The following is a 23,279-nucleotide window of genomic DNA, read 5'->3' as shown; positions in this document are numbered from 1 at the left end:
ACCACTACTCTTACAATAAGTGCCATGGGATCTTTAGTGACCACAGAGTCAGGACACCCGTTTAATATTCCCTACACAGGGCAATGTTCCCAATCACTACCCTGCGGCATTGGGATATTTTATTTTAGACCAGAGGAAAGACTGCCTCCTACTGGTTGTCCAACACCACTTCCATCCAGGGAGGGACCACGACCAACCCTGCTTAGCTTCAGAGGTAAACCAGCAGTGGGATGCAGGATGATATGCTGCTGTCAAAAATACATGTGGGATAAAAAAGAAATCATGACAGGCCTGGTGGAAAAATTACATTTTTCGTTAAACTTTTCAAATGTCGACAAAACTAAATACGCTCGACAAGGTGGAATATTTGTGTCGGTAAAATTAATTAGGTGAGAAATGTCAGTGGAAACGCTTTTATGTGCAAATATTGATATAACCATCATATCGAAGTAAACTTGGAGTCACCCGATGACTTGTGGTCCTCCCACTACGACTCGTCAGGAAAGCATGCAGTTTATTAGGTAAATGAGAATTTAACCGAAAAAGTTATTTTTATGTGCACTATGTCATCACACAGCCTTTTATCTGGTGGGAAAATGCGCTTTTAAAAAAAAATGTATATTTTAGAATATTAATGTTAATATCTGTCGCCAATTGGATGGAAACTTAGCTATTCAGGAGTATTTGTGTCATGGCATGTGGGCCCCATTGATTTAGTTTTAGTCACAGATAGCATAAGCCATGTCCAAATGTGTAGAATTGAAGGGGGAAAAATTGCTTTAAAAATGCAACATTTTATTTCCACCAAAAGGCCAAATGTGTAGAATTGCAAGAAATTTGCCTTAAAACAGTTAAATTTGGTAACCCACCACCTAAACCCCATTTTTATCCATAAAAAAAAGTATGCATTATACCTGCAGACTTAACCATAGGTTCGTTGTAAATTGTATTCTAGATATTGGAACAGTCAATAAAACAGCTCAGGTGTTAATGTAATCGGTATTGTTTGCATAAAGCATCAAAAGGAAGTCACTTAAATGTTCGGGAGCATAATTAGTGCACAATTGTATTTTTATAGTTTACTCTCCGATAGACAGCACCACTATAAAATGTTTTCGGGTATGAGTCAGTGTATGCCTTTTACTGTATTAAGGATTCAAAAATAAGCTTCTAGATGTACATATTCTCTCTGGGGTGATGTGTTGTGTGAGATATAATAGGCTAGTCAGGCAATCTCCAGAGTCTGAGTGATGGAGAGAAGTTGGAAACCTTGATAAGTGGTCATCCGTGTCCATGGATACAGAACTAAATAAGGATGGGGATGTAGTTCGTCAAGGAGTAGTCTCACATGGCCATCCTTCCAAATCGTCACACAGGCTTCCAAGGGTAATGAAGGAGGAATTAGGCGGCAAATCACGAAAGCACTCTATGCCTGTTCTAGGATGAAAATATAAAAACTCACATTTTCTCTTTATTTACCATATACAGCTAGATAGATGTACACCACTGGAGATTTCGGATAAAAGCACACACATAATGCTGATGTATGTAGGAACTAATCACATACTTTTAAAATGCTGAAACAAAGAAAGTCTTGGTTTACAAATCGATAAAAAAATAGTAGAATCCAAATTCAAAACTGTTCTAAATGCATATAGGCCACATGTTGTGTTGACGCCTGTGCCACATCCCAACCGTGGTAGCTAATAACCTTTGTTTTCTGTACAAAATATTACATCTACCATGTAGTAGCTATAACAAAATAAAAGTACATTATATGTACAATATTAGATGAGGCCAATTATCATACAGTGTGCATACCAAAAGACACTTGCAGAATCATTATTTTCAAAATAAACAAAACCATACAGTGCCTTCGCAAAGTATTCAGAACTCTTGACTTTTCCACATTGTTACATTAGCCTTATTCTAAAATGGATTAAAAAAAAATCCTGAGCAATCTACACAGAACCCCATAATGACAAAGCGAAAATCGTTTAGAAATGTTTACTAATTTATAAAAACAGAAATACCTTATTTACATAAGTATTCAGACCCTTTGCTATGAGAAAAAAATTAGCTCAGGTGCATCCTGTTTCTATTGATCATCCTTGAGTTGTTTCTACAACTTGATTGGAGTCCACCTGTGGTAAATTCACATGATTGGACATGATTTGGAAAGGCACACACACACACCTGTCTATATAAGGTCCCACAGTTTACAGTGCATGTCAGAGCAAAAACCAAGCCATGAGGTTGAAGCAATTGTCCGTAGAGCGCCGAGACAGGATTGTGTTCAGACACAGATCTGGGGAAGGGTACCAAAACATTTCTGCAGCATTGAAGGTCCCCAAGAACACAGTGGCCTCCATTCTTAAATAGAGGAAGTTTGGAACCACCAAGACTCTTCCTAGAGCTGGCCACTCGGCAATCTGGGGAGAAGGGCCTTGGTCAGGGATGTGACCAAGAATCCGATGGTCACTGACAGAGCTCCAGAGCAACCATCTCTGCAGCACTCCACCAATCAGAACTTTACAGTAGAGTTGCCAGAAGAAAGCCACTCCTCAGTAAAAAGGCACATGACAGCCCACTTGGAGTTTGCCATAAAGCACCTAAAGACTCTCAGACCATGAGAAACAAGATTCTCTGCTCTGATGAACCAAAGATCAACCTCTTTGGCCGGAATACCAAGCGTCTGGAGAAAACCTGGCACCATCCCTACATGGAAGTATGGTGGCAGCATCATGCTGTGGGGATGTTTTTCAGTGGCAGGGACTGGGAGACTAGTCAGGATTGAGGCAAAATGAACAGAGAAGCAGAGAGATCATTGATGAAAACCTGTTCCAGAGCGCTCAGGACCTCAGACTGGGGCGAAGGTTCACATTCCAGCAGGACAACGACCCTATGCACACAGCCAAGACAATGCAGGAGTGGCTTCGGGACAAGTCTCAATGACCTTGAATGGCCCAACCAGAGCTCGGACTTGAACCCAATCGAACATCTCTGGGGAGACCTGAAAATAGCTGTGCAGCAACGCTCCCCATCCAACCTGACAGAGCTTGAGAGGATCTGCAGAGAGGAACGGGAGAACCTCCCCAAATACAGGTGTGCCAGGCTGGTAGCGTCATACCCAAGGAGACTGAAGGCTGTAATCACTGCTAAAGGTGCTTCAACAAAGTACTGAGTAAAGGGTCTGAATACTTACGTAAATGTGATAGCCTTTTTTGTCTAAAAAACTGTTTCTGCTTTGTCATTATGGGGTATTGTGAGTAGATCGATAAGGGGAAAAACAACTTAATACATTTTAGAATTAGGCTGTAACGTAACAAAATGTGGAAAAAGTCAAGGGGTCTGAATACTTTCCAAATGCACTATGTAAAATAGAGTGCGCCACAGAGGCTACAATATTAAAGCAATTTGATGAAGAACAACAGTCACCAACAGAGTCCTCTCTGCTCTCAGAACACTGGGAACAGCCAGGGATCCATTCACATTCAGTCAACTGAAATTACAATTCTCCTCTGTGAAGCAATGAGGAAAATTTGTATTTCAGATGACTTCCTAAATTGACCCAAACCCTGGTGCCATCCAGTTTTGTTTGTGCCAGCTATAAAAGCACTCTATACCTCCTTTTAGTAATTTTACAGCAAAATAGTTGGGGAGGGGGGGTGGCATAAATTTATGGTGAATGTTATTCTTTAAGACAAAGAAAATAATCTAGAAAGAGACAGCGAAACATCGTGATAGTAATAGTAGTATATTTACAATTTGCACATTCAATCTGAACAGAGTTTTTGCAGGCAATGGAAAAGACCCTGCACACATCCAGAAGTAGTGTCTCACACACACAGAGCTTCTCTACAGGGATACAGCCAGAGTGCATGTCTGTCTGGGGACTCAAACAATGGTGTTGTATCACATCAAAATACTCTGTCTGCATCTTAAATGGCACACTATTTCCTATATAGCGCACTTCTTTCGATCACGGTCCATAGGGCTCTAGGGAAATAAGGTGCCATTTGGGGGGGGGACATCCTAAATGGAACAGGGCGAGGGGTAATAAAATCAGGTTGAATGAGAAGCATCCTTCTCTACACATTTTTCATCAGGCACACAGAGGAACTGACGTAACTAAACAGACCAAACAGCACGAATGATTAATTCATTTTGGATCTTGGGTTTTTATTCTTCAAGTTTTATCAGGAAGTGCTTCTATGTTAAGTCTTTGGGGATTACCCACTCCTCTCTAGCTTGACCACAATCATTGACCTGCTTTGTAGATTTAACAAAAACAGCTCGAATGCGTTTTACACTAAACATTGCCCTAAACACATACTAAATACTCTGTGGGTGGGTGTGTGTGCCATTGTGTTTCAACGTGCGTCTCTGGTCTGTTGGGAAGCTAATGCTAAATTGAAGATGGTTCTGCATTCACATAACACTGCTATTCTACTCAGTTTAGCCGCTTGTACATTAAAGGCACTATGAAAGGAAAGGCTTGTGATGAATACTGACTGACTACAGACAGAATGATCTTTATATGACTGAACTAGGTTACTACTTACCAACATATAAAAGCAACATCAGAAAGAGAGGGGTCTTGGTTATGAAGAGTAGAAAACAGTGGGGAGCAGGTATTCCTCTGTGTAGCCCAGTACAGCTCCTCCCACACTACAGCTCAATGGGAGGCTGGAAACACTGAACTAGAACACGGACCTCAGCTTTCACAACACTAACATGACATGACTTGGATGTCTTGATCAATACTGATTATGAATGAAGACAAAAACAGACCGACAGGGAATGGGAGTGACGTGTTCACATGGACAGTAAACTGCAATGGATCCAGAAAACAATTGATGTGCTGTGCCCTCAGTCTTAGAAAACCGTTAACCATTGTTCGAACCAACCAAACACACTGCAAACTGGGCCAACTTATTGCCTACAATATCATACAGCTAAGAACGGGTGGATAAGTTTAAAAAAAGCAAGAGTGAGGTTGGCACCAAACTAGGTCTGTACAGACCAGCTGATATCCAGTGGACAGAAGAACCCCCCTTTCACTCAGGCCAGCACATTTAGAGCCACAACTTTATTACGTCTCTTGACGGTCCCCAATAATTCCCCTCCCATCAAATCAATCCTAGCAGAACACAAGAGAAAGATTACGCTTATGGCAATAGCAGCAGTAACTAGGCAACAAAGAATAAACATGAGAGAGAAGGACTGTGCTTTCCTCTCCATGCTGAGAGCGAGAGAGACTAAACTGCTTCCTCCTTCACCCATTACGTACAGTATACATCTATAATACATGTCTGTCTGCCAGTCCTATTGTCAGTGCACATGACATCTAGAATGAGGATGAGAAAAACAGAAAGAAACCAACAAATTAAAACAATAACAGAAGACCTGAGAAAAATGAACAGAAGGGGACAGCACTGCTTTTACAAGACAGAGAGAGGGAGGGAGGGCGAGGGGAACAATGTCATGTTTGGTGGTTATGCCATACAGTCCTGTGCCATTGACATCTCTGGGCAGGGCTGGAGCGAACTGGGGAACAATTCAGAGTTGGACTGGTGGAGTTGTCTGAGCTGCAGCTTCTTTCAGCCAGGCCATTCTGTTTTGTTCTATTCTGGTCTGGACCATGTCTGTGCTGTTCTGGGCTGGGCCTCTGGGGGCTGGTCTGTCTGTCAGTATATGGTGTCTGACTGTATGTGAGACTGTCTGTACGTACGTGTGTGTGTGTGAGAGAGACTGTCTGTACGTGTGTGTGGTCTTTAGTGTCCGTCGTGTGGTGTGACCATATCATTGGCCCTCCGGTGCGTCTCTAGGGCCTTAACGGTGGAGATGTCCTGAGGCAGCTCAGACTTCCTCCTGACCAGCACACGCTCCTTACGCTCGTTCCTCTGGAGCTGTCGGGGGAGAGGGAGAACAGTTACACTCCAGTCAAACCAAAATCTACAAAGTAGTAAGGAATCGTGGAGATCACCCTATGTGGATGTATTCTCCAAATAGCATGTACGACGTTGCGCTGGCTGTTAGCCTATTCAGCGCGGTGTCTAAGCAAGCTAGCTAAACCCTCCCTTCCCTGATTGTTATTAAGCCGCTGCTAATTTGCATAAACGTCGGACTCTTAGTCGCCAACGGTTGAAGTTGGAGTCTGCGTTAGGGGAAGCATCACGACTATCCATCCCAGAGACTTATTTTTTTTGCTGTGGACATGAGGTGCAATTTAGGAAAAAAAAGATGCATCACTTATTCTGCTGTTCTATTGCACATGTAGTGATAGAGGAAAAAAAACGGGTTCTTTGTTAGCAGGAACTTCTGTTGTAATATCCCAAACGGACGTAAATGTTTCACCATTAAGGATCCCAGCTAAGTAGCTAAATCAAATCCAATTTGATTTATCACGTGCCGAATACAACAGGTTTTTTGCTGTTTGTGTTTATAGGCTGGGTTTCTGTACAGCACTTTGTGACATCGGCTGATGTAAAAAGGGCTTTATAAATACATCTGATTGATTGATTAACGATGGCGTTGGAGTCATGCTTGACTACGCAGTTGTGGATGAACAGGAAGGGACTAAGCATGCACCCCTGAGGGGCCCCTGTGTTGATGATCAGCGCGGCAGATGTGTGCCTTACCACCTGGGGGCGACCATCAGGAAGTACAGGATCCAGTTGCAGAGGGAGGTGTTTAGTCCCAGGGTCCTTAGCTTAGTGATGAGCTTTGTGGGCACTATGGTGCATCCTTGTTTCTCGCTCCCACCTTTGATAATGAATGACCTCCAATTGTTTGATTGCTAGAAGTACTGCCTGGTCTTATGGAGGCAGAGTGATCACACATCCTCTTCTCCAAGAGATGGGGGCACAGTTACACATCCAGAGAGTTCATCAACCTAAATAAACCTTCTCTAGTCCTTGATAGTCCTCAGTGCCGCTACAATTCAAATAGCACGTTAAACTAGGTCTATCATGTGTTGACTAGATCTCAACTCAGTGCTTCATATTGTTTACCCAACTCAGCCCAATCCATCATGTCCTAGACATCTAGTAGTCCTGTATGTAGTGTACACTATAGTATACATTACTGTCAGCTCTCCCCTGCCTTAGAAATGTGAGCCTGCCTATAGATATCTAATTCTGTCGATAAGTACGTCACTCACAGCCCTCTCCCCGACCCTGTCCCTCTCCTCTACAACCTACATTGCGTCCCAAATGGCACCCTATTCCATATGTAGTGCACTACTTTGTACCAGGGCCCATAGGGCTCTGTTGAAAGTAGTGCACTGTATAGGGGATATGGTGCCATTTATGACACAGCCTGGGCAGGTGGTGAGGAGAGGGCTGTGAGTGGCGTACTTCTACTCCTACCCATGCTGCACTACTCCTGTTCCTACACGTCTGTCTCCACCCCTCTTAACTTCTTATGGATGGGTGGCAGTATTGAGTAGCTTGGATGAAGAAGGTGCCCAGAGTAAACTGCCTGCTTCTCAGGCCCAGAAGCTAAGATATGCATATTATTAGTAGATTTGGATAGAAAACACTGACGTTTCTAAAACTGTTTGAATGACGTCTGTGAGTATAACAGAACTCATATGGCAGGCAAAAACCTGAGAAAAATCCAACCAGGAAGTGGGAAATCTGAGGCTTGTAGTTTTTCAAGTGATTGCCTATCCAGTAATACAGTGTCTGTGGGGTCATTTTGCACTTCTTAAGGCTTCCACTAGATGTCAACAGTCTTTAGAACATTGTTTCATGCTTCTACTGTGAATGGGGAGAGAATAAGAGCCATTGGAATCAGATGACTGAGACAATGACATGAGCTCAATCGCGCGCACTCCCGTGAGAGTTAGGCGTGTTCCTTTTCATTTCTGAAGACAAAGGAATCGTCCGGTTGGAATATTAATGATAAAAACATCCTAAAGATTGATTCTATACATCGTTTGACATGTTTCTACGAACTGTAATATAACTTTTTAGACTTTTTGTTTGAACTTACAGCGCGAGCACAGTGCATTTGCATTACTCTACTGAACGCACAGACAAAAAGGAGGTATTTGGACATAAAAGGATGGACTTTATCGAACAAAACTAACATTTATTGTGGAACTGGGATTCCTGGGAGTGCATTCCGATGAAGATCAAAGGTAAGTGAATATTTATAATGGTATTTGTGACTTCTGTTGACTCCAAAATGGCGGGTATCTGTATGGATTGTTTTGATGTCTGAGCACCGTACTCAGATTATTGCAAAGTTCGCTTTCGCTGTAAAGCTTTTTTGAAATCTGACACAGCGGTTGCATTAAGGAGAAGTGTGTCTTTAATTCTGTGCATAACATTTGTATATTTTATCAAAGTTTATGATGAGTATTTCTGTAAATTGATGTGGCTCTCTGCAAAGTCACCATAGGTTTTGGAGGCAAAACATTACTGAACATAACGCGCCAATGTAAACTGAGATTTTTGGATATAAATATGAACTTTATCGAACAAAACATACATGTATTGTGTAACATGAAGTCCTATGAGTGCCATCTGATGAAGATCATCTAAGGTTAGTGATTCATTTTATCTCTATTTCTGCTTTTTGTAACTCCTCTCTTTGGCTGGAAAATGGCTGTATGTTTTTTTTGTTACTAGGTGCTGACCAAACAATCGTTTGGTGTGCTTTCGCTGTAAAGCCTTTTTGAAATCAGACACTGCGGTTGGATTAATGAGAATCTTATCTTTAAAATGGTGTATAATACTTGTATGTTTGAGGAATTTTAATTATGAGATTTTTGCTGTTTTGAATTTGGCGCTCTGCACTTTTACTGGCTGTTGTCATATCGATCCCGTTAACGGGATTTCAGCCGTAAGAAGTTAACCCTTAGCCTACAATTTCTGCACCCCCGCGGAAATCTAATTAACATAATAATTAAAAATCCCCATCAACATCTGACTGTTTAAGCTTGAGATATGTTTTTTGCATGGGCGGCGTCTCAAAATACCACATCCGCCGATATCACCCTATACCTTCAGGGGCCTTTAAATTAAAAACCTAATAGCTAAATGATACTTGGTATGACCATCTTGAACAATTCCATAATGTTAGCTTAGAACACCCCCCACCCAGGCTTAGACTGTAGAGGGTTAAAACTGCAACAATGTGTGACAGGAAGCACCAGATTCTGATGCTACATTGCATACAGCTCAGGAGACTGCTCTGGACCTTCACATGAACACAGTCTAATTCAATGCACTGACTGCATGGAGGACGAGAGGAATAGCACGGTAGCCCGCCTGCCCCCCCCCGTACCACCAACACACAGTACCTGTGTGGCTTCTTCCTCTATGGTCTTCTTCAAGATGTTAACATCCTCCATCATTGGTCCGTCTGTCTCCATAGGACTACCCAGGTCTGACGGGTCCACATACACCAGGAACTAAACACAGCGAGAGAGAGGAGGGTAGGATTATAATGAGACACCAGGAAGTAAACCTAGCCAGAGAGGTGAGGAACTCCCAAAACCAAAGATAATGATATAGAGCATTTGGTCAAATCCATGAGTCAGATGATTTCTGGTTGTTGGGTTCTGAGCCATAGAATACACCTACGTATCTGGTGCTGCCTGGGCTGTTCTGTGATGGAGGACTAGTGGCAAAACTACTGGCTCAGTTGGTAGCGCATGGTGCTTGCAACACCAGGGTTGTGGGTTTGATTCTCATGGGGGACCAGTACAAAAATATATGCACTCACTACTGTTAGTCGCTCTGGATAAGAGCATCTGCTAAATGACTAAAATGTAAAATGTTTGAGAGAGAGCAAGAGACAACGGGGATTAAAACACACGAAGAGAGATGCTTGGAGCTCACCTGGGGGGGGTTGGACTTGGAGCTCACCTGGGGGATGGACTTGGAGCTCACCTGGGGGATGGACTTGGAGCTCACCTGGGGGATGGACTTGGAGCTCACCTGGGGGATGGACTTGGAGCTCACCTGGGGGATGGACTTGGAGCTCACCTGGGGGTTGGACTTGGAGCTCACCTGGGGGTTGGACTTGGAGCTCACCTGGGGGTTGGACTTGGAGCTCACCTGGGGGTTGGACTTGGAGCTCACCTGGGGGTTGGACTTGGAGCTCACCTGGGGGTTGGACTTGGAGCTCACCTGGGGGATGGACTTGGAGCTCACCTGGGGGATGGACTTGGAGCTCACCTGGGGGTTGGACTTGGAGCTCACCTGGGGGATGGACTTGGAGCTCACCTGGGGGTTGGACTTGGAGCTCACCTGGGGGTTGGACTTGGAGCTCACCTGGGGGTTGGACTTGGAGCTCACCTGGGGGTTGGACTTGGAGCTCACCTGGGGGTTGGACTTGGAGCTCACCTGGGGGTTGGACTTCGCCAGATTCTCAATCTTCACCCACGCCTCCTCTCTCTCTTTCCACTTGGCCTTCTCTCTTCACACAACAGGTTTAGAGAGACACGGGAACAGAGATCAGACAACGACAGGTTTAGAGAGACGGGGGAACAGATCACAACGACGGGGGAACAGATCACAGCGACAGGGGAACAGAGATCAGACAACGACAGGTTTAGCGAGACGGGGGAACAGAGACGGGGGAACAGAGATCACAACGACAGGTTTAGCGAGACGGGGGAACAGAGATCACAACGACAGGGGAACAGAGACGGGGGAACAGAGATCAGACAACGACAGCGCAACAGACAACGACAGCGGAACAGTCATTTCAAGACGAAATCTGCTAACTGGAGACAGACATAGAATGAAACTGTGGGTGGACGTTGCGAATTAATGAACAGTTATGACAAAGGTTTTATTCAGTGTGTGTGTTTAGAGGTAAAGTAGTTACTTGTTCTTCTCTGTTCTGAACTGCTGTGTGCAGTCATCAAACAGCTTCTGGTTCATCTCCATGAAGAGCTTCAGGGCGTTGTAGATCAGACCGTGGATCGTCCTGCACACACACACACACATTAACCATACATACGGACCGATGTTTACTTCTTTTCACAGGGCAGCAACAGAGATACGGAGAAAGAGTCTGCTCCATAGTGGTAGGTAGTTGTTAGCAGAGTGGCTCACTTGTTCCAATGGGTCTTGGAGTTGAGGTAGAGCGAGGGGAACATGATAGGGAGGATCCTGGCAGCGTTGTCACTGATCAGACTCATGATGTACTCATTGTTCCAGTAGTACAGCGCTCTCTCTGCCACCTGATACACACACACAGAGAGAGGGATGCCTGGTCAGGCCACACCATAGCACAGATAACCACACACAAGCATGGACATGCACAACACACACACTGCATGAGTTCCACCAGATCAAACACACACCTGGAAGTGAGGGCTGGACACACACTTGGCCAGCTGTCTGAAGAGAGGCTCCATGACCTTGACGAACTCAGAGGGTTCGATGACGTCCAGGATTTCCTCCAGCTCATTGAGGAACATCACCTCCTTTGGACTGTGCGTCTTCGGCCAGTACTTCAACAGAGCCATCACCGTCTACAGGAGAAGATTAGAGTCATACATTAATACTGAACTAACCAGTCACACCCACAGAGCAGTGGGTCTAACTAACCAGTCACACCCACAGAGCAGTGGGTCTAACTAACCAGTCACACCCACAGAGCAGTGGGTCTAACTAACCAGTCACACCCACAGAGCAGTGGGTCTAACTAACCAGTCACACCCACAGAGCAGTGGGTCTAACTAACCAGTCACACCCACAGAGCTGTGGGTCTAACTAACCAGTCACACCCACAGAGCTGTGGGTCTAACTAACCAGTCACACAGAGCTGTGGGTCTAACTAACCAGTCACACGGAGCTGTGGGTCTAACTAACCAGTCACACGGAGCTGTGGGTCTAACTAACCAGTCACACGGAGCTGTGGGTCTTGGCCAGTACTTTAACAGAGCCATCACTGTCTATGGAGAAGATTCACACATGAACACTAAGCCAGCATTGGAGCAAAGTACTAATCTCACGCATTCCATGGGGCAATGGTGATTTTTGCCCAGCGAACAGCAAGATGTCTTACCGGTTCTGTGAGAGTGCTGTCCTTCTCTAGAAACTGCACCACGCAATAAGCCAGCTAGAAAAGACAGAGAAACAAAAAGGCAGATTAAGTACATTCAACCATCATGTCGACACCGCTTAATACAACAAATAAACGCTTATTACAACCTATAACACATATAGGCCTAAATCAAAAGGTTTATTGTATAGCAGGCCTAAGGCTTTAACTGTACGGTCATTAACAGTAACGTGTTTGAAACCAAAGGTAGTTAGGGATAGCTACCTGTGGGTGATAGACACTAAGGGACTTGACTTTGTGTAAAGGCAGCAACACTTTCAACAGGAAAATCTTGTGCTCCTCTTTCAACGGTAAGGCAAAGCCATTGATTATGCTGCAAACAGAAGGATTTGAAGGTTGTAATCAGCAATGTAATACTTCTGATCAACACAAAACAATATAGGCACAAAAACGATTAAAGAAACACATACCTTCCTAATATTTCCAATAACTCTGCTATTCCGTTATGACGTTCTGTTTCATAAATGAACCTGGAAAGAAATGACAATGTCAAAAGCCGAACAGAGCAGTTCAATAAATGGTCACTTAAACATTGGCATTCGCCATGTTAAGTGTCTCCCCGTTCAAAGGCCCTTAAATGTTTGGTCTTGCCCATTGAACGTCTCAAGGCTTAAACATCCTTCTTTAACCCGTCTCCTCCCCTTCATCTACACTGATTGAAGTGGATGTAACAGGTGACATCAATAAGGGATCACACTGTAGCTTTCACCTGGAATCACCTGGTCAGTCTGTCATGGAAAGAGCAGGTGTTCTTAATATTTTGTGCACTCAGTGTATGACAATGCAATTTCATAGTACAGTATTATGAACATTTACTCACTTATAGAATATGTTATTGATCTGTTTCCTGATGTACGCTCTCAGGCCCAGGAACTTTCCGTAGATGCGATGCAGAGTGGTCTTCAGAAAGTCCCTTTCCCTGGGGTCTTCACTGTCAAACAGGTCTAATAGCTGTGGAGACAACGCAGCATGTGACCTTAGATCACATGTACTCTCACACCCTGTTTATTTACTTCCAGTGAGAAAAGGTCCAGTGCTTAGCTACCTGCATTACAAATTTCTGGTCGATATACTTCTTGGCCACATTTGGTTGAAAGTCTGGAGACTCCAGAAACCGGAGGAAGAACTCGTAGACGAGCTGGAGAAAGAGGAGCAGAGGTATACACATCAGTGGTATGAAACGGCGCACGTGTTCATTTGCTTTTTAAGCGACTGTGTGCGCCCCAAGCGCGCGTGACTGTGCGTGTGGTGCGTGTGCCTTATGCGGTGTGCGTGGCTGTGCCTTATGCGGTGTGTGCCTTATGCGGTGTGCGTGGCTGTGCCTTATGCGGTGTGCGTGGCTGTGCGTGTTTACCTGGAGGTGTGGCCATGCGGCCTCTAGCGTGGGCTCATCCTCCTCTGGGTCAAACTCAGCCCCTGTGGGGTTGGATGATGGAGGCAATGTCCTGAACATGTTCACTGCAAACTGAAGGACAGACAGGCAGGCAGGTCACAACACAGCACTTCATATTATTACCATAAGGGCTATTGGAAGAACTATCCCAAGCATGCGTCAATGGTTGGCCAACTCCAGCACTTTGGAAACTGACATTTTGGGGGTCTCAAAATGAATACTACCATGCTCTGCGCACACGTCAGAGTAAACATTTTGAAGTATGCATCGCTGCAAGCTTCAACAGAACATACGCACAGAAATATGACGCAACCACATAAAAAACGCAAAAATGATTGAAATCAATGAAAGCCATTATTTTGGTCTGAAGAGAAAATAAACTGACTTGAGAATGAACTGTAGCCCATTCACATCTCTTATGTTGCCGGACTACAATATTTTATCTTGATACGTTTGTAAATACATACCGTGTTCATTTTGGCATGTTTACCTGCCTACAATACCCATTGTGCAACCCCATAGTAAGTCAATAGGTCTAACTGGCCACAAACAATTGGTAACTAGCTAGCCACGAAGAATTGACAGCTAGTCATCTAGATTGCATAACATCGGTTATCGGCCATTTTTGCCTTTTAAACTAGCTGGCTAGCAAGATTATTACGATTCACATATAGCCAGCTGATCATTCCGAAGTTAGAAGTTTATTTATGTAGTCTTGTGTCGTCTGTATTGCCATTAGACTGGCTGGCTCGCAGCAGATTGAGTCTTACAGGCAGTAACACTTTACAGGGCATAGTTGTGCTGAGGTGACTGAGGCACGAACATCTCGTCTCCCGACTCGTGTAAGTATTTGTAGCGTAGCTAGTACCAGATTATATTGACGTTTTCCCAGAGTACTTGCAGGCCGTGTAGTAGCCCATGCAGCCATGGATCATGAGTGATAACTTAGCTAGCCAACTAACTTGGTAAGCTTTCTAACCATGGATCATGAGGGTTAACAACCTGTAGTTACAGCACTAGCAAGTTACATCATCATCTGCACATCCATCACTCCAGTGTTAATTTGCTAAATTGTAATTACTTGCTATGGCCTATTTATTGCCTTACCTCACGTCATTTGCACACACTACGCTTGTTTATTCCGTGTGTAACTCTGTTGTTTGTGTCGCACTGCTTTGCTTTATCTTGGCCAGGTCACAGTTGTAAATGAGAACTTGTTATCAACTAGCTGACCTGGTTAAATAAAGGTCAAATAAATAAAATGTAAAACTTCTACTCAATACAACACGTATTGAATTATCTAGACACTTCTACTCAATACAACACGTATTGAATTATCTAGACACTTCTACTCAATACAACACGTATTGAATTATCTAAGACACTTCTACTCAATACAACACGTATTGAATTATCTAAGACACTTCTACTCAATACAACACGTATTGAATTTAACTTCACACTGTATAATAGAATACTGCATAGAATGGCTGATTTGCCCAAATTTGCAAAGGCCTACCTGTGATTTGTCTGGATGAATGGGAGGAAGGAATACACATGCATAATGATCTGCATATCATCGTGGCAATACAGGGAGAACACTGCATGAAACCTTTACTCTTCAGTAAACAGACCCACACGCTCTCCCTCCGTCTCGCTCGCTCTCAAAAAAAACACTCCCAAACATACTGCTGTCAACTTTAAAAACCTTATGCACCAAACAGAATTTAAGGAGCACCAGAAAGAGACAGTTTAGGCTTCCAGTAGGCCAATATGATTCAAAGGTAGGATTCATTTCTCATGAGTAGCAAAGCAGACACTTAATTTCTTCCTGTGCCAATCAAATTTGCCTAGACCTACTATCAACTTATGTTGTTAGCTAGGAAACATGACTGAACATTGTTATCAAGCCGATAATTAGAGACCTGGGATTTGTTTCAAACGGCCAGCGACATGGTTTGTGAAATTATATATTTTTTAAATGGTTAGCTCCGGTAAAATTGGTCATTTTCTTTGCTGTAAGCTGCAAGCATGCCTTTTGTGAAGCTGTGCCTATTTGTCCTCTCTAGCACTCACAGGCTGTGTGACAGCAAACTTGCAAAGTCTTCTCAGACTGGCCTGTGCTCTTGGTTATACCAGGGATGAAATTATACAATTTATTAACTTTGCTTGCTCTGCACGCTGCTCCAATGTATCAAAGGTAACAGAAGACTGCGTCCCCACACGCCATCCCGGCTATATTTTTAAAAACATTTATGGAGGAATAAATGCCACAGGAAGACCAGACAGAGTGAGTTGAGTGATGGCTGGAAGGGGATCCGGCTGCCGGCTGGCTGATTACAGCTGCCACATGTGATCGGTGCATGAAAGTGAAGCGGACATTATTGGACAGGGGCATACAAGAGTCTAGTTAATGTTGCTTAAATTCAACTGAATGTCTAAACAAAACGGACTATTAAGATTTCAGAAACAGGCGTCAGCGGGTTCTTTAGATCGGTATGGACAACAAAAAAATGTGGTAGTATCTTATTAAACAGTACTACAGTATTCTCAAATGTTGGTATCATAAGTACGATGAGGTTTTGGTACCATATTACCCTGGTACCGGTATACCATGCAACACTAGTCTATGTAGATAATACAAAACGGATTAACAGTCTCAATTTGCTTTACTGACAATATTGCAATATTAAGCCGAATCAGACGTTTAAATCTACAAATGTTCGACGTATAACAGCTGAGAGTAGTCGTGATCCAGGAAGGTCCAGCATAGATGAGCAGCCAACATGACTCAATTTACTCTAAAAAGTTCAAAAGTAATGAAATAGCACGGGAGTGCATAGTGCCTCAAAATGTATGGAGTGAGGATGGGGGTGTGGAGCAGGGTAGAAGGCATGTTGAGAAACACCCTGTTTCATGTGTATTGTGAATACAACTAAACAGTACAGGTGTTCAGCGAACCTCTTCACCCATCAGGCTGCATCTTCTTGAACATTTACATAGTCATCATTTAAAAACCCTTTCAATTAACGCAGCCACAGACCAGTAGAACCAGAGAGAGGAGGATGTCAGGACCTTTAAGATTACATTTACCCTGCCTCTGAAGCTAAGCAGGGTCGGTCCTGGTTGGTCCCTGGATTGGAGACCAGGTGCTGCTGGAAGTGGTGTTGGTAGGCCAGTAGGGGGCACTCTTCTCTTGTCTAAGGAGATCCCAATGCCCCAGGGCAGTGAAGGGGACATTGCACTGCATAGGATGCAGTCTTTCGGATGGGACGTTAAATGGATGTACTGACTCTGTGGTCATTAAAAAAAAAAATAAAATCATCGCATGGCACTTAAAGTAGGTGTGCTAACCCCGGTGATAAGGCAAAATTCCCATCCTGGCCCCATTTCATCATCCACCTGATAGTTAATGTGTGGTGAGCGTTCTGGCACAAAAATGGTTGCCGTGAGTGCCGCACGTTGGTGGTGGATGAGGTGAGTTTCTCTCCTTACCATGTAAAGCACCGAGTACCTCAGTTTGTAGAAAAGCGCTATATAATTCCGATTCATTCTCACCTTTCAGATAACACTAGACCCCCCCCCATCCACCCAGTTGGGTTAAAATGCACTCTTGACTGAATTATCAATGTAACATTTGTTTTGGAGCACTTTACCAATCTGACGCTGATACGGTCTGTAACAATAGTGCACTTATCAATTCGGCGCCCCCTCAAAGTGCCGCCCATCGTGGTCTATCTAACCATAAAGAACACACCCTTTAGAGTCCGCCTCGTCCACACTTTGATGTTAAAAGCAGTGAACACATCAAAGTGAAAGACTCAGGAAGGGGAGAACTAAAGTAAGCCAAGAGTATATTCTTATGCTGATTTTGCAGCGGCCTTGCATTTTCTGCTGCACTGATCAAATAGAGGCAGGATCAGGAGAATGAAGGGACATTTGCACCTTGATCATCCTTGGTTTCCTGCTTTGATAAACATCAAAGCCTGTTTTAATTCAGACCTGGCTGGCCGGCAGGCAGGCAGCACCACGACACGTCACATCCCCAGCCATGTATATCTGTTACAGAGGTAGGTGAGCCCATGATGACGAAACCACAAAGGATGAGTTCAGATTTTCACACCAATCTGATTTCAGTCATATCTACAGTACGAAATGCATGAAATGAAATGTATGCATTCACTACTGTAAGTCGCTCTGGATAAGAGCGTCTGCTAAATGACTAAAATGTAAATGTAAATATGTGCCGTAACACAGATAGAGCCCACAGTGCTAGCCCTTGGCCGATAATGGCTAGCTAGGTAGACACTAGGCCTACTGCTAGCTGTACTATAGAATAACAAAGTCGGCCCCGCCTCTGACTCTGGGTAACAGATTCAAGTTCAGTGAGTGTAAAGCAGTTCCACTCTGCAATGCCCTGGTTTCACAGCGTTCACCTGGTAGGGAATGGGACGCGCCTATGCCTCAGGAACTATAAAAGAAAACAGCTGGCCTAACTAGAACTGAAATAACTTGAAGAACTTCTGCCAAAGGCACCCTGGACTAAAAACGTGAGACTGAGAAATGCGGAAACTTTGTGGTATGTGGAATATGCCATTTGAAAGCTTCTGTGACAGCTTAATTTGATTGAAATGGCTTATAGCTTTCATGCCCACTTGAGGATAGCAGGGTTATGAATTCACTCAAGCCAGAGACAGAAGCCTACACAAAATGGTTGTGTGGGGCCTATGGACACTAAATGTGTTTGCAACACAAACATCAGAGGGTCGTCTTTGGTGACCATTAAAAGCAAGTTTGAGGACAATTAGGGATGTGACAAATTAAAATGTTCCTTAAAAGTAAAAAAAAAAATTTGTTAAAACGATAAGAAACATCGTTAAAACAATTACAAAATTCCACATCAATTTACAATACAGAATGGTTCTATTACGTATGTATGAACAACTAGGTCCGGCCGATGAAGTGACATCTACCACAACCCTTTACAGACATATTACTGTAGCTGCGTTGTGTGTCGATAGCAACAATTGACAACTTAACACAGTTTAAAAAAGTGCCGCATCAGGTCTGTACCTTTTCAGACAGGACAGTCGTGGCCAAAAGTTGAGAATGACAAATATTTATTTCCACAAAGTTTGCTGTTTCAGTGTCTTTAGATATTTTTGTCAGATGTTACTATGGAATACTGAAGTATAATTACAAGCATTTCATAAGTGTCAAAGGCTTTTATTGACAATTACATAAAGTTGATGCAAAGAGTCAATATTTGCAGTGTTGACCCTTCTTTTTCAAGACCTCTGCAATCCGCCCTGGCATGCTGTCAATTAACTTCTGGGCCACATCCTGACTGATGGCAGCCCATTCTTGCATAATTAATGCTTGGAGTTTGTCAGAATTTGTGGGTTTTTGTTTGTCCACCCGCCTCTTGAGGATTTACCACAAGTTGTCAATGGGATTAAGGTCTGGAGAGTTTGCTGGCCATGAACCCAAAATATTGATGTTTTGTGCCCCGAGCCACTTAGTAAATCACTTTTGCCTTTTGGCAAGCTGTTCCATCACCTGGATGGTTGGGAGAAGTTGCTCTCGGAGGATGTGTTGGTACCATTCTTTATTCATGGCTGTGTTCTTAGGCAAAATTGTGAGTGAGCCCACTCCATTGGCTGAGAAGCAACCCCACAAATGAATGGTCTTAGGATGCTTTACTGTTGGCATGACACAGGACTGATGGTAGCGCTCACCTTGTCTTCTCCGGACAAGCTTTTTTCCAGATGCCCCAAACAATCGGAAGGGGGATTCATCAGAGAAAATGACTTTACCCCAGTCCTCAGCAGTCCAATCCCTGTACCTTTTGCAGAATATCAGTCTGTCCCTGATGTTTCCTGGAGAGAAGTGGCTTTTTTGCTGCCCTTCTTGACACCAGGACATCCTCCAAAAGTCTTCGCCTCACTGTGCGTGCAGATGCACTCACACCTGCCTGCTGCCATTCCTGAGCAAGCTCTGTACTGGTGGTGCCCCGATCCCGCAGCTGAATCAACTTTAGGAGACGGTCTTGGCGCTTGCTGCATTTTCTTGGGCGCCCTGAAGCCTTCTTCACAACAATTGAACCGCTCTCCTTGAAGTTCTTGATGATCCGATAAATGGTTGATTTAGGTGCAATCTTAAATGGCAGCAATATCCTTGCCTGTGAAGCCCTTTTTGTGCAAAGCAATGATGATGGCACGTCTTTCCTTGGAGGTAACCATATTTGACAGAGGAAGAACAATGATTCCATGCACCACCCTCCTTTTGAAGCTTCCAGTCTGTTATTCGAAGTCAATCAGCATGACAGAGTGATCTCCAGCCTTGTCCTCGTCAACACTCACACCTGTGTTAACGAGAGAATCACTGACGATGTCAGCTGGTCCTTTTGTGGCAGGGCTGAAATGCAGTGGAAATGTTTTTGGGGATTCAGTTCATATGCATGGCAAAGAGAGATTTTGCATTTAATTGCAATTCATCTGATCACTCTCCATAACATTCTGGAGTATATGCAAATTGCCAGCAGACTGAAAATTCATATTTGTGTCATTCTCAAAACTTTTGGCCACGACTGTAGAATTCTGCTTCGGCGTAAAATGTTCTGAATTTTTTCCCTGACAACAATAAACGGTGCTGTGTTATTTATGCAGTTTAATGGTATGGTAGCTAGATGGGTTTTATACTAAAATGTATTGGTAAGTCACGGTATTTAACAAACTTTAAAGTACTTTTTTAGGAGTGAGTAGTGTGCGAGCAGGCAGCAGGCGAGCCGGCTTCGCGCAGTAGCACGAGATTATGATTGACAGTTCTGGTTGCCTAGTGATGGACTTGCGTCCCGCTTTCAGAAGCGGTAATTCCTTTAAAGACAAGTAAATGTCAGTTCATCTCACCAGAGAAGGTTTCTTGTTTGCATTTTAAAAAAACAGTGTAGACTACCCTAACAGACAAACATGCCGCAGCGCTTTCAAGGGGCCACATTCCATTGTCTGAAAAGCGTAATCGAAACAGGCTACTGGTAGCCTACTGTGATTTCATATGAGGCAAAAAAAAAAAAAAAAAAAAAGTAGGCTAGGCTTGGAGGGTATACCAGTTATAACGTTTACCAGGGCATTTTGAAATACTGACTATGGTTTTCAATAATGTTAAATTTATAAAAATATATTATAATAACCACCTAAGATATGCCAAATAAAATATCTCCAGCTCGGGGCTCCAACTACGCATTTGGTTTGCGAACTTGTTAGCTAAGTAGCTAGCTTGTGTAACCGATGTGAAATGGCTAGTTAGTTAGTTAGCGGTGGTGCGCGCTAATAGCGGTTCAATCAGTGACGTCACTCGCTCTGAGACTGAAGTAGGGTTTCCCCTTGCGTTGCAAGGGCCGCAGCTTTTGTGGCGCGATGGGTAATGATGCTTCGTGGGGTGTCAGTTGTTGATGTGTGCAAGGGTCCCTGGTTCGAGCCCAGGTTGGGGCAAAGAGAGGGACGAAACCTACACTGTTACACTTGCAAGATCAAGCTGTTTTTCTTTTACAGCAGAGACAATCAATCACCTCCTGGATCAAGATCCCTGCTGCTTACAATTGTTTTGTGCGAAGAAATATATATATTTTTTGGTCTGGAAAGAAATAGTGCTTCTTGTGTATGAAGGTGAGGATATGAAGATCCCGATACCGCCCAACCATAGAGTAGGCTACCCCATGCTCACAAGACTGGCCCAAAGCCGTAGGTGCCAGAATAGGCTAGGATATTCTATTTGTAACAGACCGAAGTCTGAACACCGCTAGCCAAGAGGCAGGAGATGGCAGGCCAGCGCGCGCGAGAGAGAGAGGCAGGAGATGGCAGGCCAGCGCGCGCGAGAGAGAGAGGCAGGAGATGGCAGGCCAGCGCGCGAGAGAGAGAGAGGCAGGAGATGGCAGGCCAGCGCGCGAGAGAGAGAGAGGCAGGAGATGGCAGGCCAGCGCGCGAGAGAGAGAGAGGCAGGAGATGGCAGGCCAGCGCGCGCGAGAGAGAGAGGCAGGAGATGGCAGGCCAGCGCGCGCGAGAGAGAGAGGCAGGAGATGGCAGGCCAGCGCGCGCGAGAGAGAGAGGCAGGAGATGGCAGGCTAGCGCGCGAGAGAGAGAGGCAGGAGATGGCAGGCCAGCGCGCGCGAGAGAGAGAGGCAGGAGATGGCAGGCCAGCGCGCGCGCGAGAGAGAGAGGCAGGAGATGGCAGGCCAGCGCGCGCGAGAGAGAGGCAGGAGATGGCAGGCCAGCGCGCGAGAGAGAGAGGCAGGAGATGGCAGGCCAGCGCGCGAGAGAGAGAGGCAGGAGATGGCAGGCCAGCGCGCGAGAGAGAGGCAGGAGATGGCAGGCCAGCGCGCGCGAGAGAGAGAGGCAGGAGATGGCAGGCCAGCGCGCGCGAGAGAGAGAGGCAGGAGATGGCAGGCCAGCGCGCGCGAGAGAGAGAGGCAGGAGATGGCAGGCCAGCGAGCGCGAGAGAGAGGCAGGAGATGGCAGGCCAGCGAGCGCGAGAGAGAGGCAGGAGATGGCAGGCCAGCGCGCGCGAGAGAGAGAGAGAGAGGCAGGAGATGGCAGGCCAGCGCGCGCGAGAGAGAGAGGCAGGAGATGGCAGGCCAGCGCGCGCGCGAGAGAGAGAGAGAGGCAGGAGATGGCAGGCCAGCGCGAGAGAGAGAGAGAGAGACAGGAGATGGCAGGCCAGCGCGAGAGAGAGAGAGAGAGGCAGGAGATGGCAGGCCAGCGCGAGAGAGAGAGAGAGAGGCAGGAGATGGCAGGCCAGCACGAGAGAGAGAGGCAGGAGATGGCAGGCCAGCGCGAGAGAGAGAGAGGCAGGAGATGGCAGGCCAGCGCGAGAGAGAAAGAGGCAGGCATGAGAAGGCAGGCTGGCGGTCATATGTTTTGATAATCTATAAACACAGAAAATAATGTTTTTATAACTGAACTGTGATTTTAAGTTAAAAGAAAATGTAAACGTTTTTCAGTTAAATATATATTTTTTAACATTACGGGTCCCAACTTCGTTAAAACGTTTTAACTTTTAAACGTTCATACCCCTAAGGACAATACATCAATGTCACCAGAGGGCCTTCTCCACTGACTAGGCCTATGTGCACCACACAATCAACGGAAGAAGAAAAACAGCATGTAGAAGGGTTGTATAAACCAGGAACCAGAAATAAGCAAAACAGGTCCAAAAGAGGGACTACTGACAAACATTTTTCTTTCCCTTTTATGTTTAAAAATGTTTTGGTACAGTGTGCACTAATAAATACGACCAAGGCATTCTTCACTGTGTCTACTGACCACGTGCACCACCTCTGGGTAGATGGGCTCTGTGATGACGTTCCTGTTGTGGGTGATGTACTCCACCATCTCGCTGAGCGCTGCCCGCTTCACCTCCTTCCATTTCAGGTCGCTCAGAGGATCCGACAAAAAGTCAAACAGGACGCAGCACTGACGCAGCTTCTGTACAAACAACTTTTCCTGCTCCGCCGGAGGGACATCTGGGAGGGGGGGGGGAGAGAGTGGGAGAGGTTGTCAGATTCATTATCCACTCACATGATGAAATTCATTTTCACTGTTTGACAAAATACACAGAACAAAGACAAATTCACAGCACGTGTTGTAGGCAAAATAACCAAAAACCCAGCCCCTTAACTAGAGAATGAGTGAGTGATTGAAAGTAATGAAAAAAATGAGTCTCAGACACTGACGCTCCTGATTACAGAGCCTGCTGAACGAATACAAATGTAAAACACTTTCAAATCAGGCTCAAG

General features: G+C 44.8%; 1 protein-coding gene across 7 annotated transcripts in view; it reads right to left on the bottom strand.

Moving 5' to 3' along the window:
• Positions 1-1,431: 1,431 nt before the first annotated feature.
• LOC106608134 (serine/threonine-protein phosphatase 2A 56 kDa regulatory subunit gamma isoform) overlaps positions 1,432-23,279 on the bottom strand; it is a 42,318-nt gene continuing 20,470 nt past the window's right edge. For 3 of the 7 annotated variants that reach the window (XM_082977005.1, XM_082977006.1, XM_082977007.1), the window contains 13 exons: positions 22,807-23,006; positions 13,451-13,561; positions 13,142-13,234; positions 12,917-13,047; positions 12,507-12,566; positions 12,301-12,409; positions 12,040-12,093; positions 11,333-11,503; positions 11,082-11,209; positions 10,852-10,953; positions 10,341-10,437; positions 9,317-9,427; positions 1,432-5,912 (listed from right to left, as the gene is read on the bottom strand). In XM_082977005.1, coding sequence (XP_082833131.1) covers positions 5,778-5,912; positions 9,317-9,427; positions 10,341-10,437; positions 10,852-10,953; positions 11,082-11,209; positions 11,333-11,503; positions 12,040-12,093; positions 12,301-12,409; positions 12,507-12,566; positions 12,917-13,047; positions 13,142-13,234; positions 13,451-13,561; positions 22,807-23,006 — 1,502 coding nt within the window. In that variant the 3' untranslated portion in view covers positions 1,432-5,777. The remainder of the gene's footprint in view (positions 5,913-9,316; positions 9,428-10,340; positions 10,438-10,851; positions 10,954-11,081; positions 11,210-11,332; positions 11,504-12,039; positions 12,094-12,300; positions 12,410-12,506; positions 12,567-12,916; positions 13,048-13,141; positions 13,235-13,450; positions 13,562-22,806; positions 23,007-23,279) is intronic. The other 4 variants (XM_014205876.3, XM_014205877.3, XM_014205879.3 and 1 more) reach the window with 2 other exon arrangements.

This window comes from Salmo salar, chromosome 06 (genome assembly GCF_965601325.2).
Source record: "Salmo salar chromosome 06, fSalSal1, whole genome shotgun sequence".
Taxonomy (NCBI): Eukaryota; Metazoa; Chordata; class Actinopteri; order Salmoniformes; family Salmonidae; genus Salmo; species Salmo salar.
Note: the sequence above shows the minus strand (reverse complement) of the source record. Positions and strands in the feature narration are given on the sequence as shown.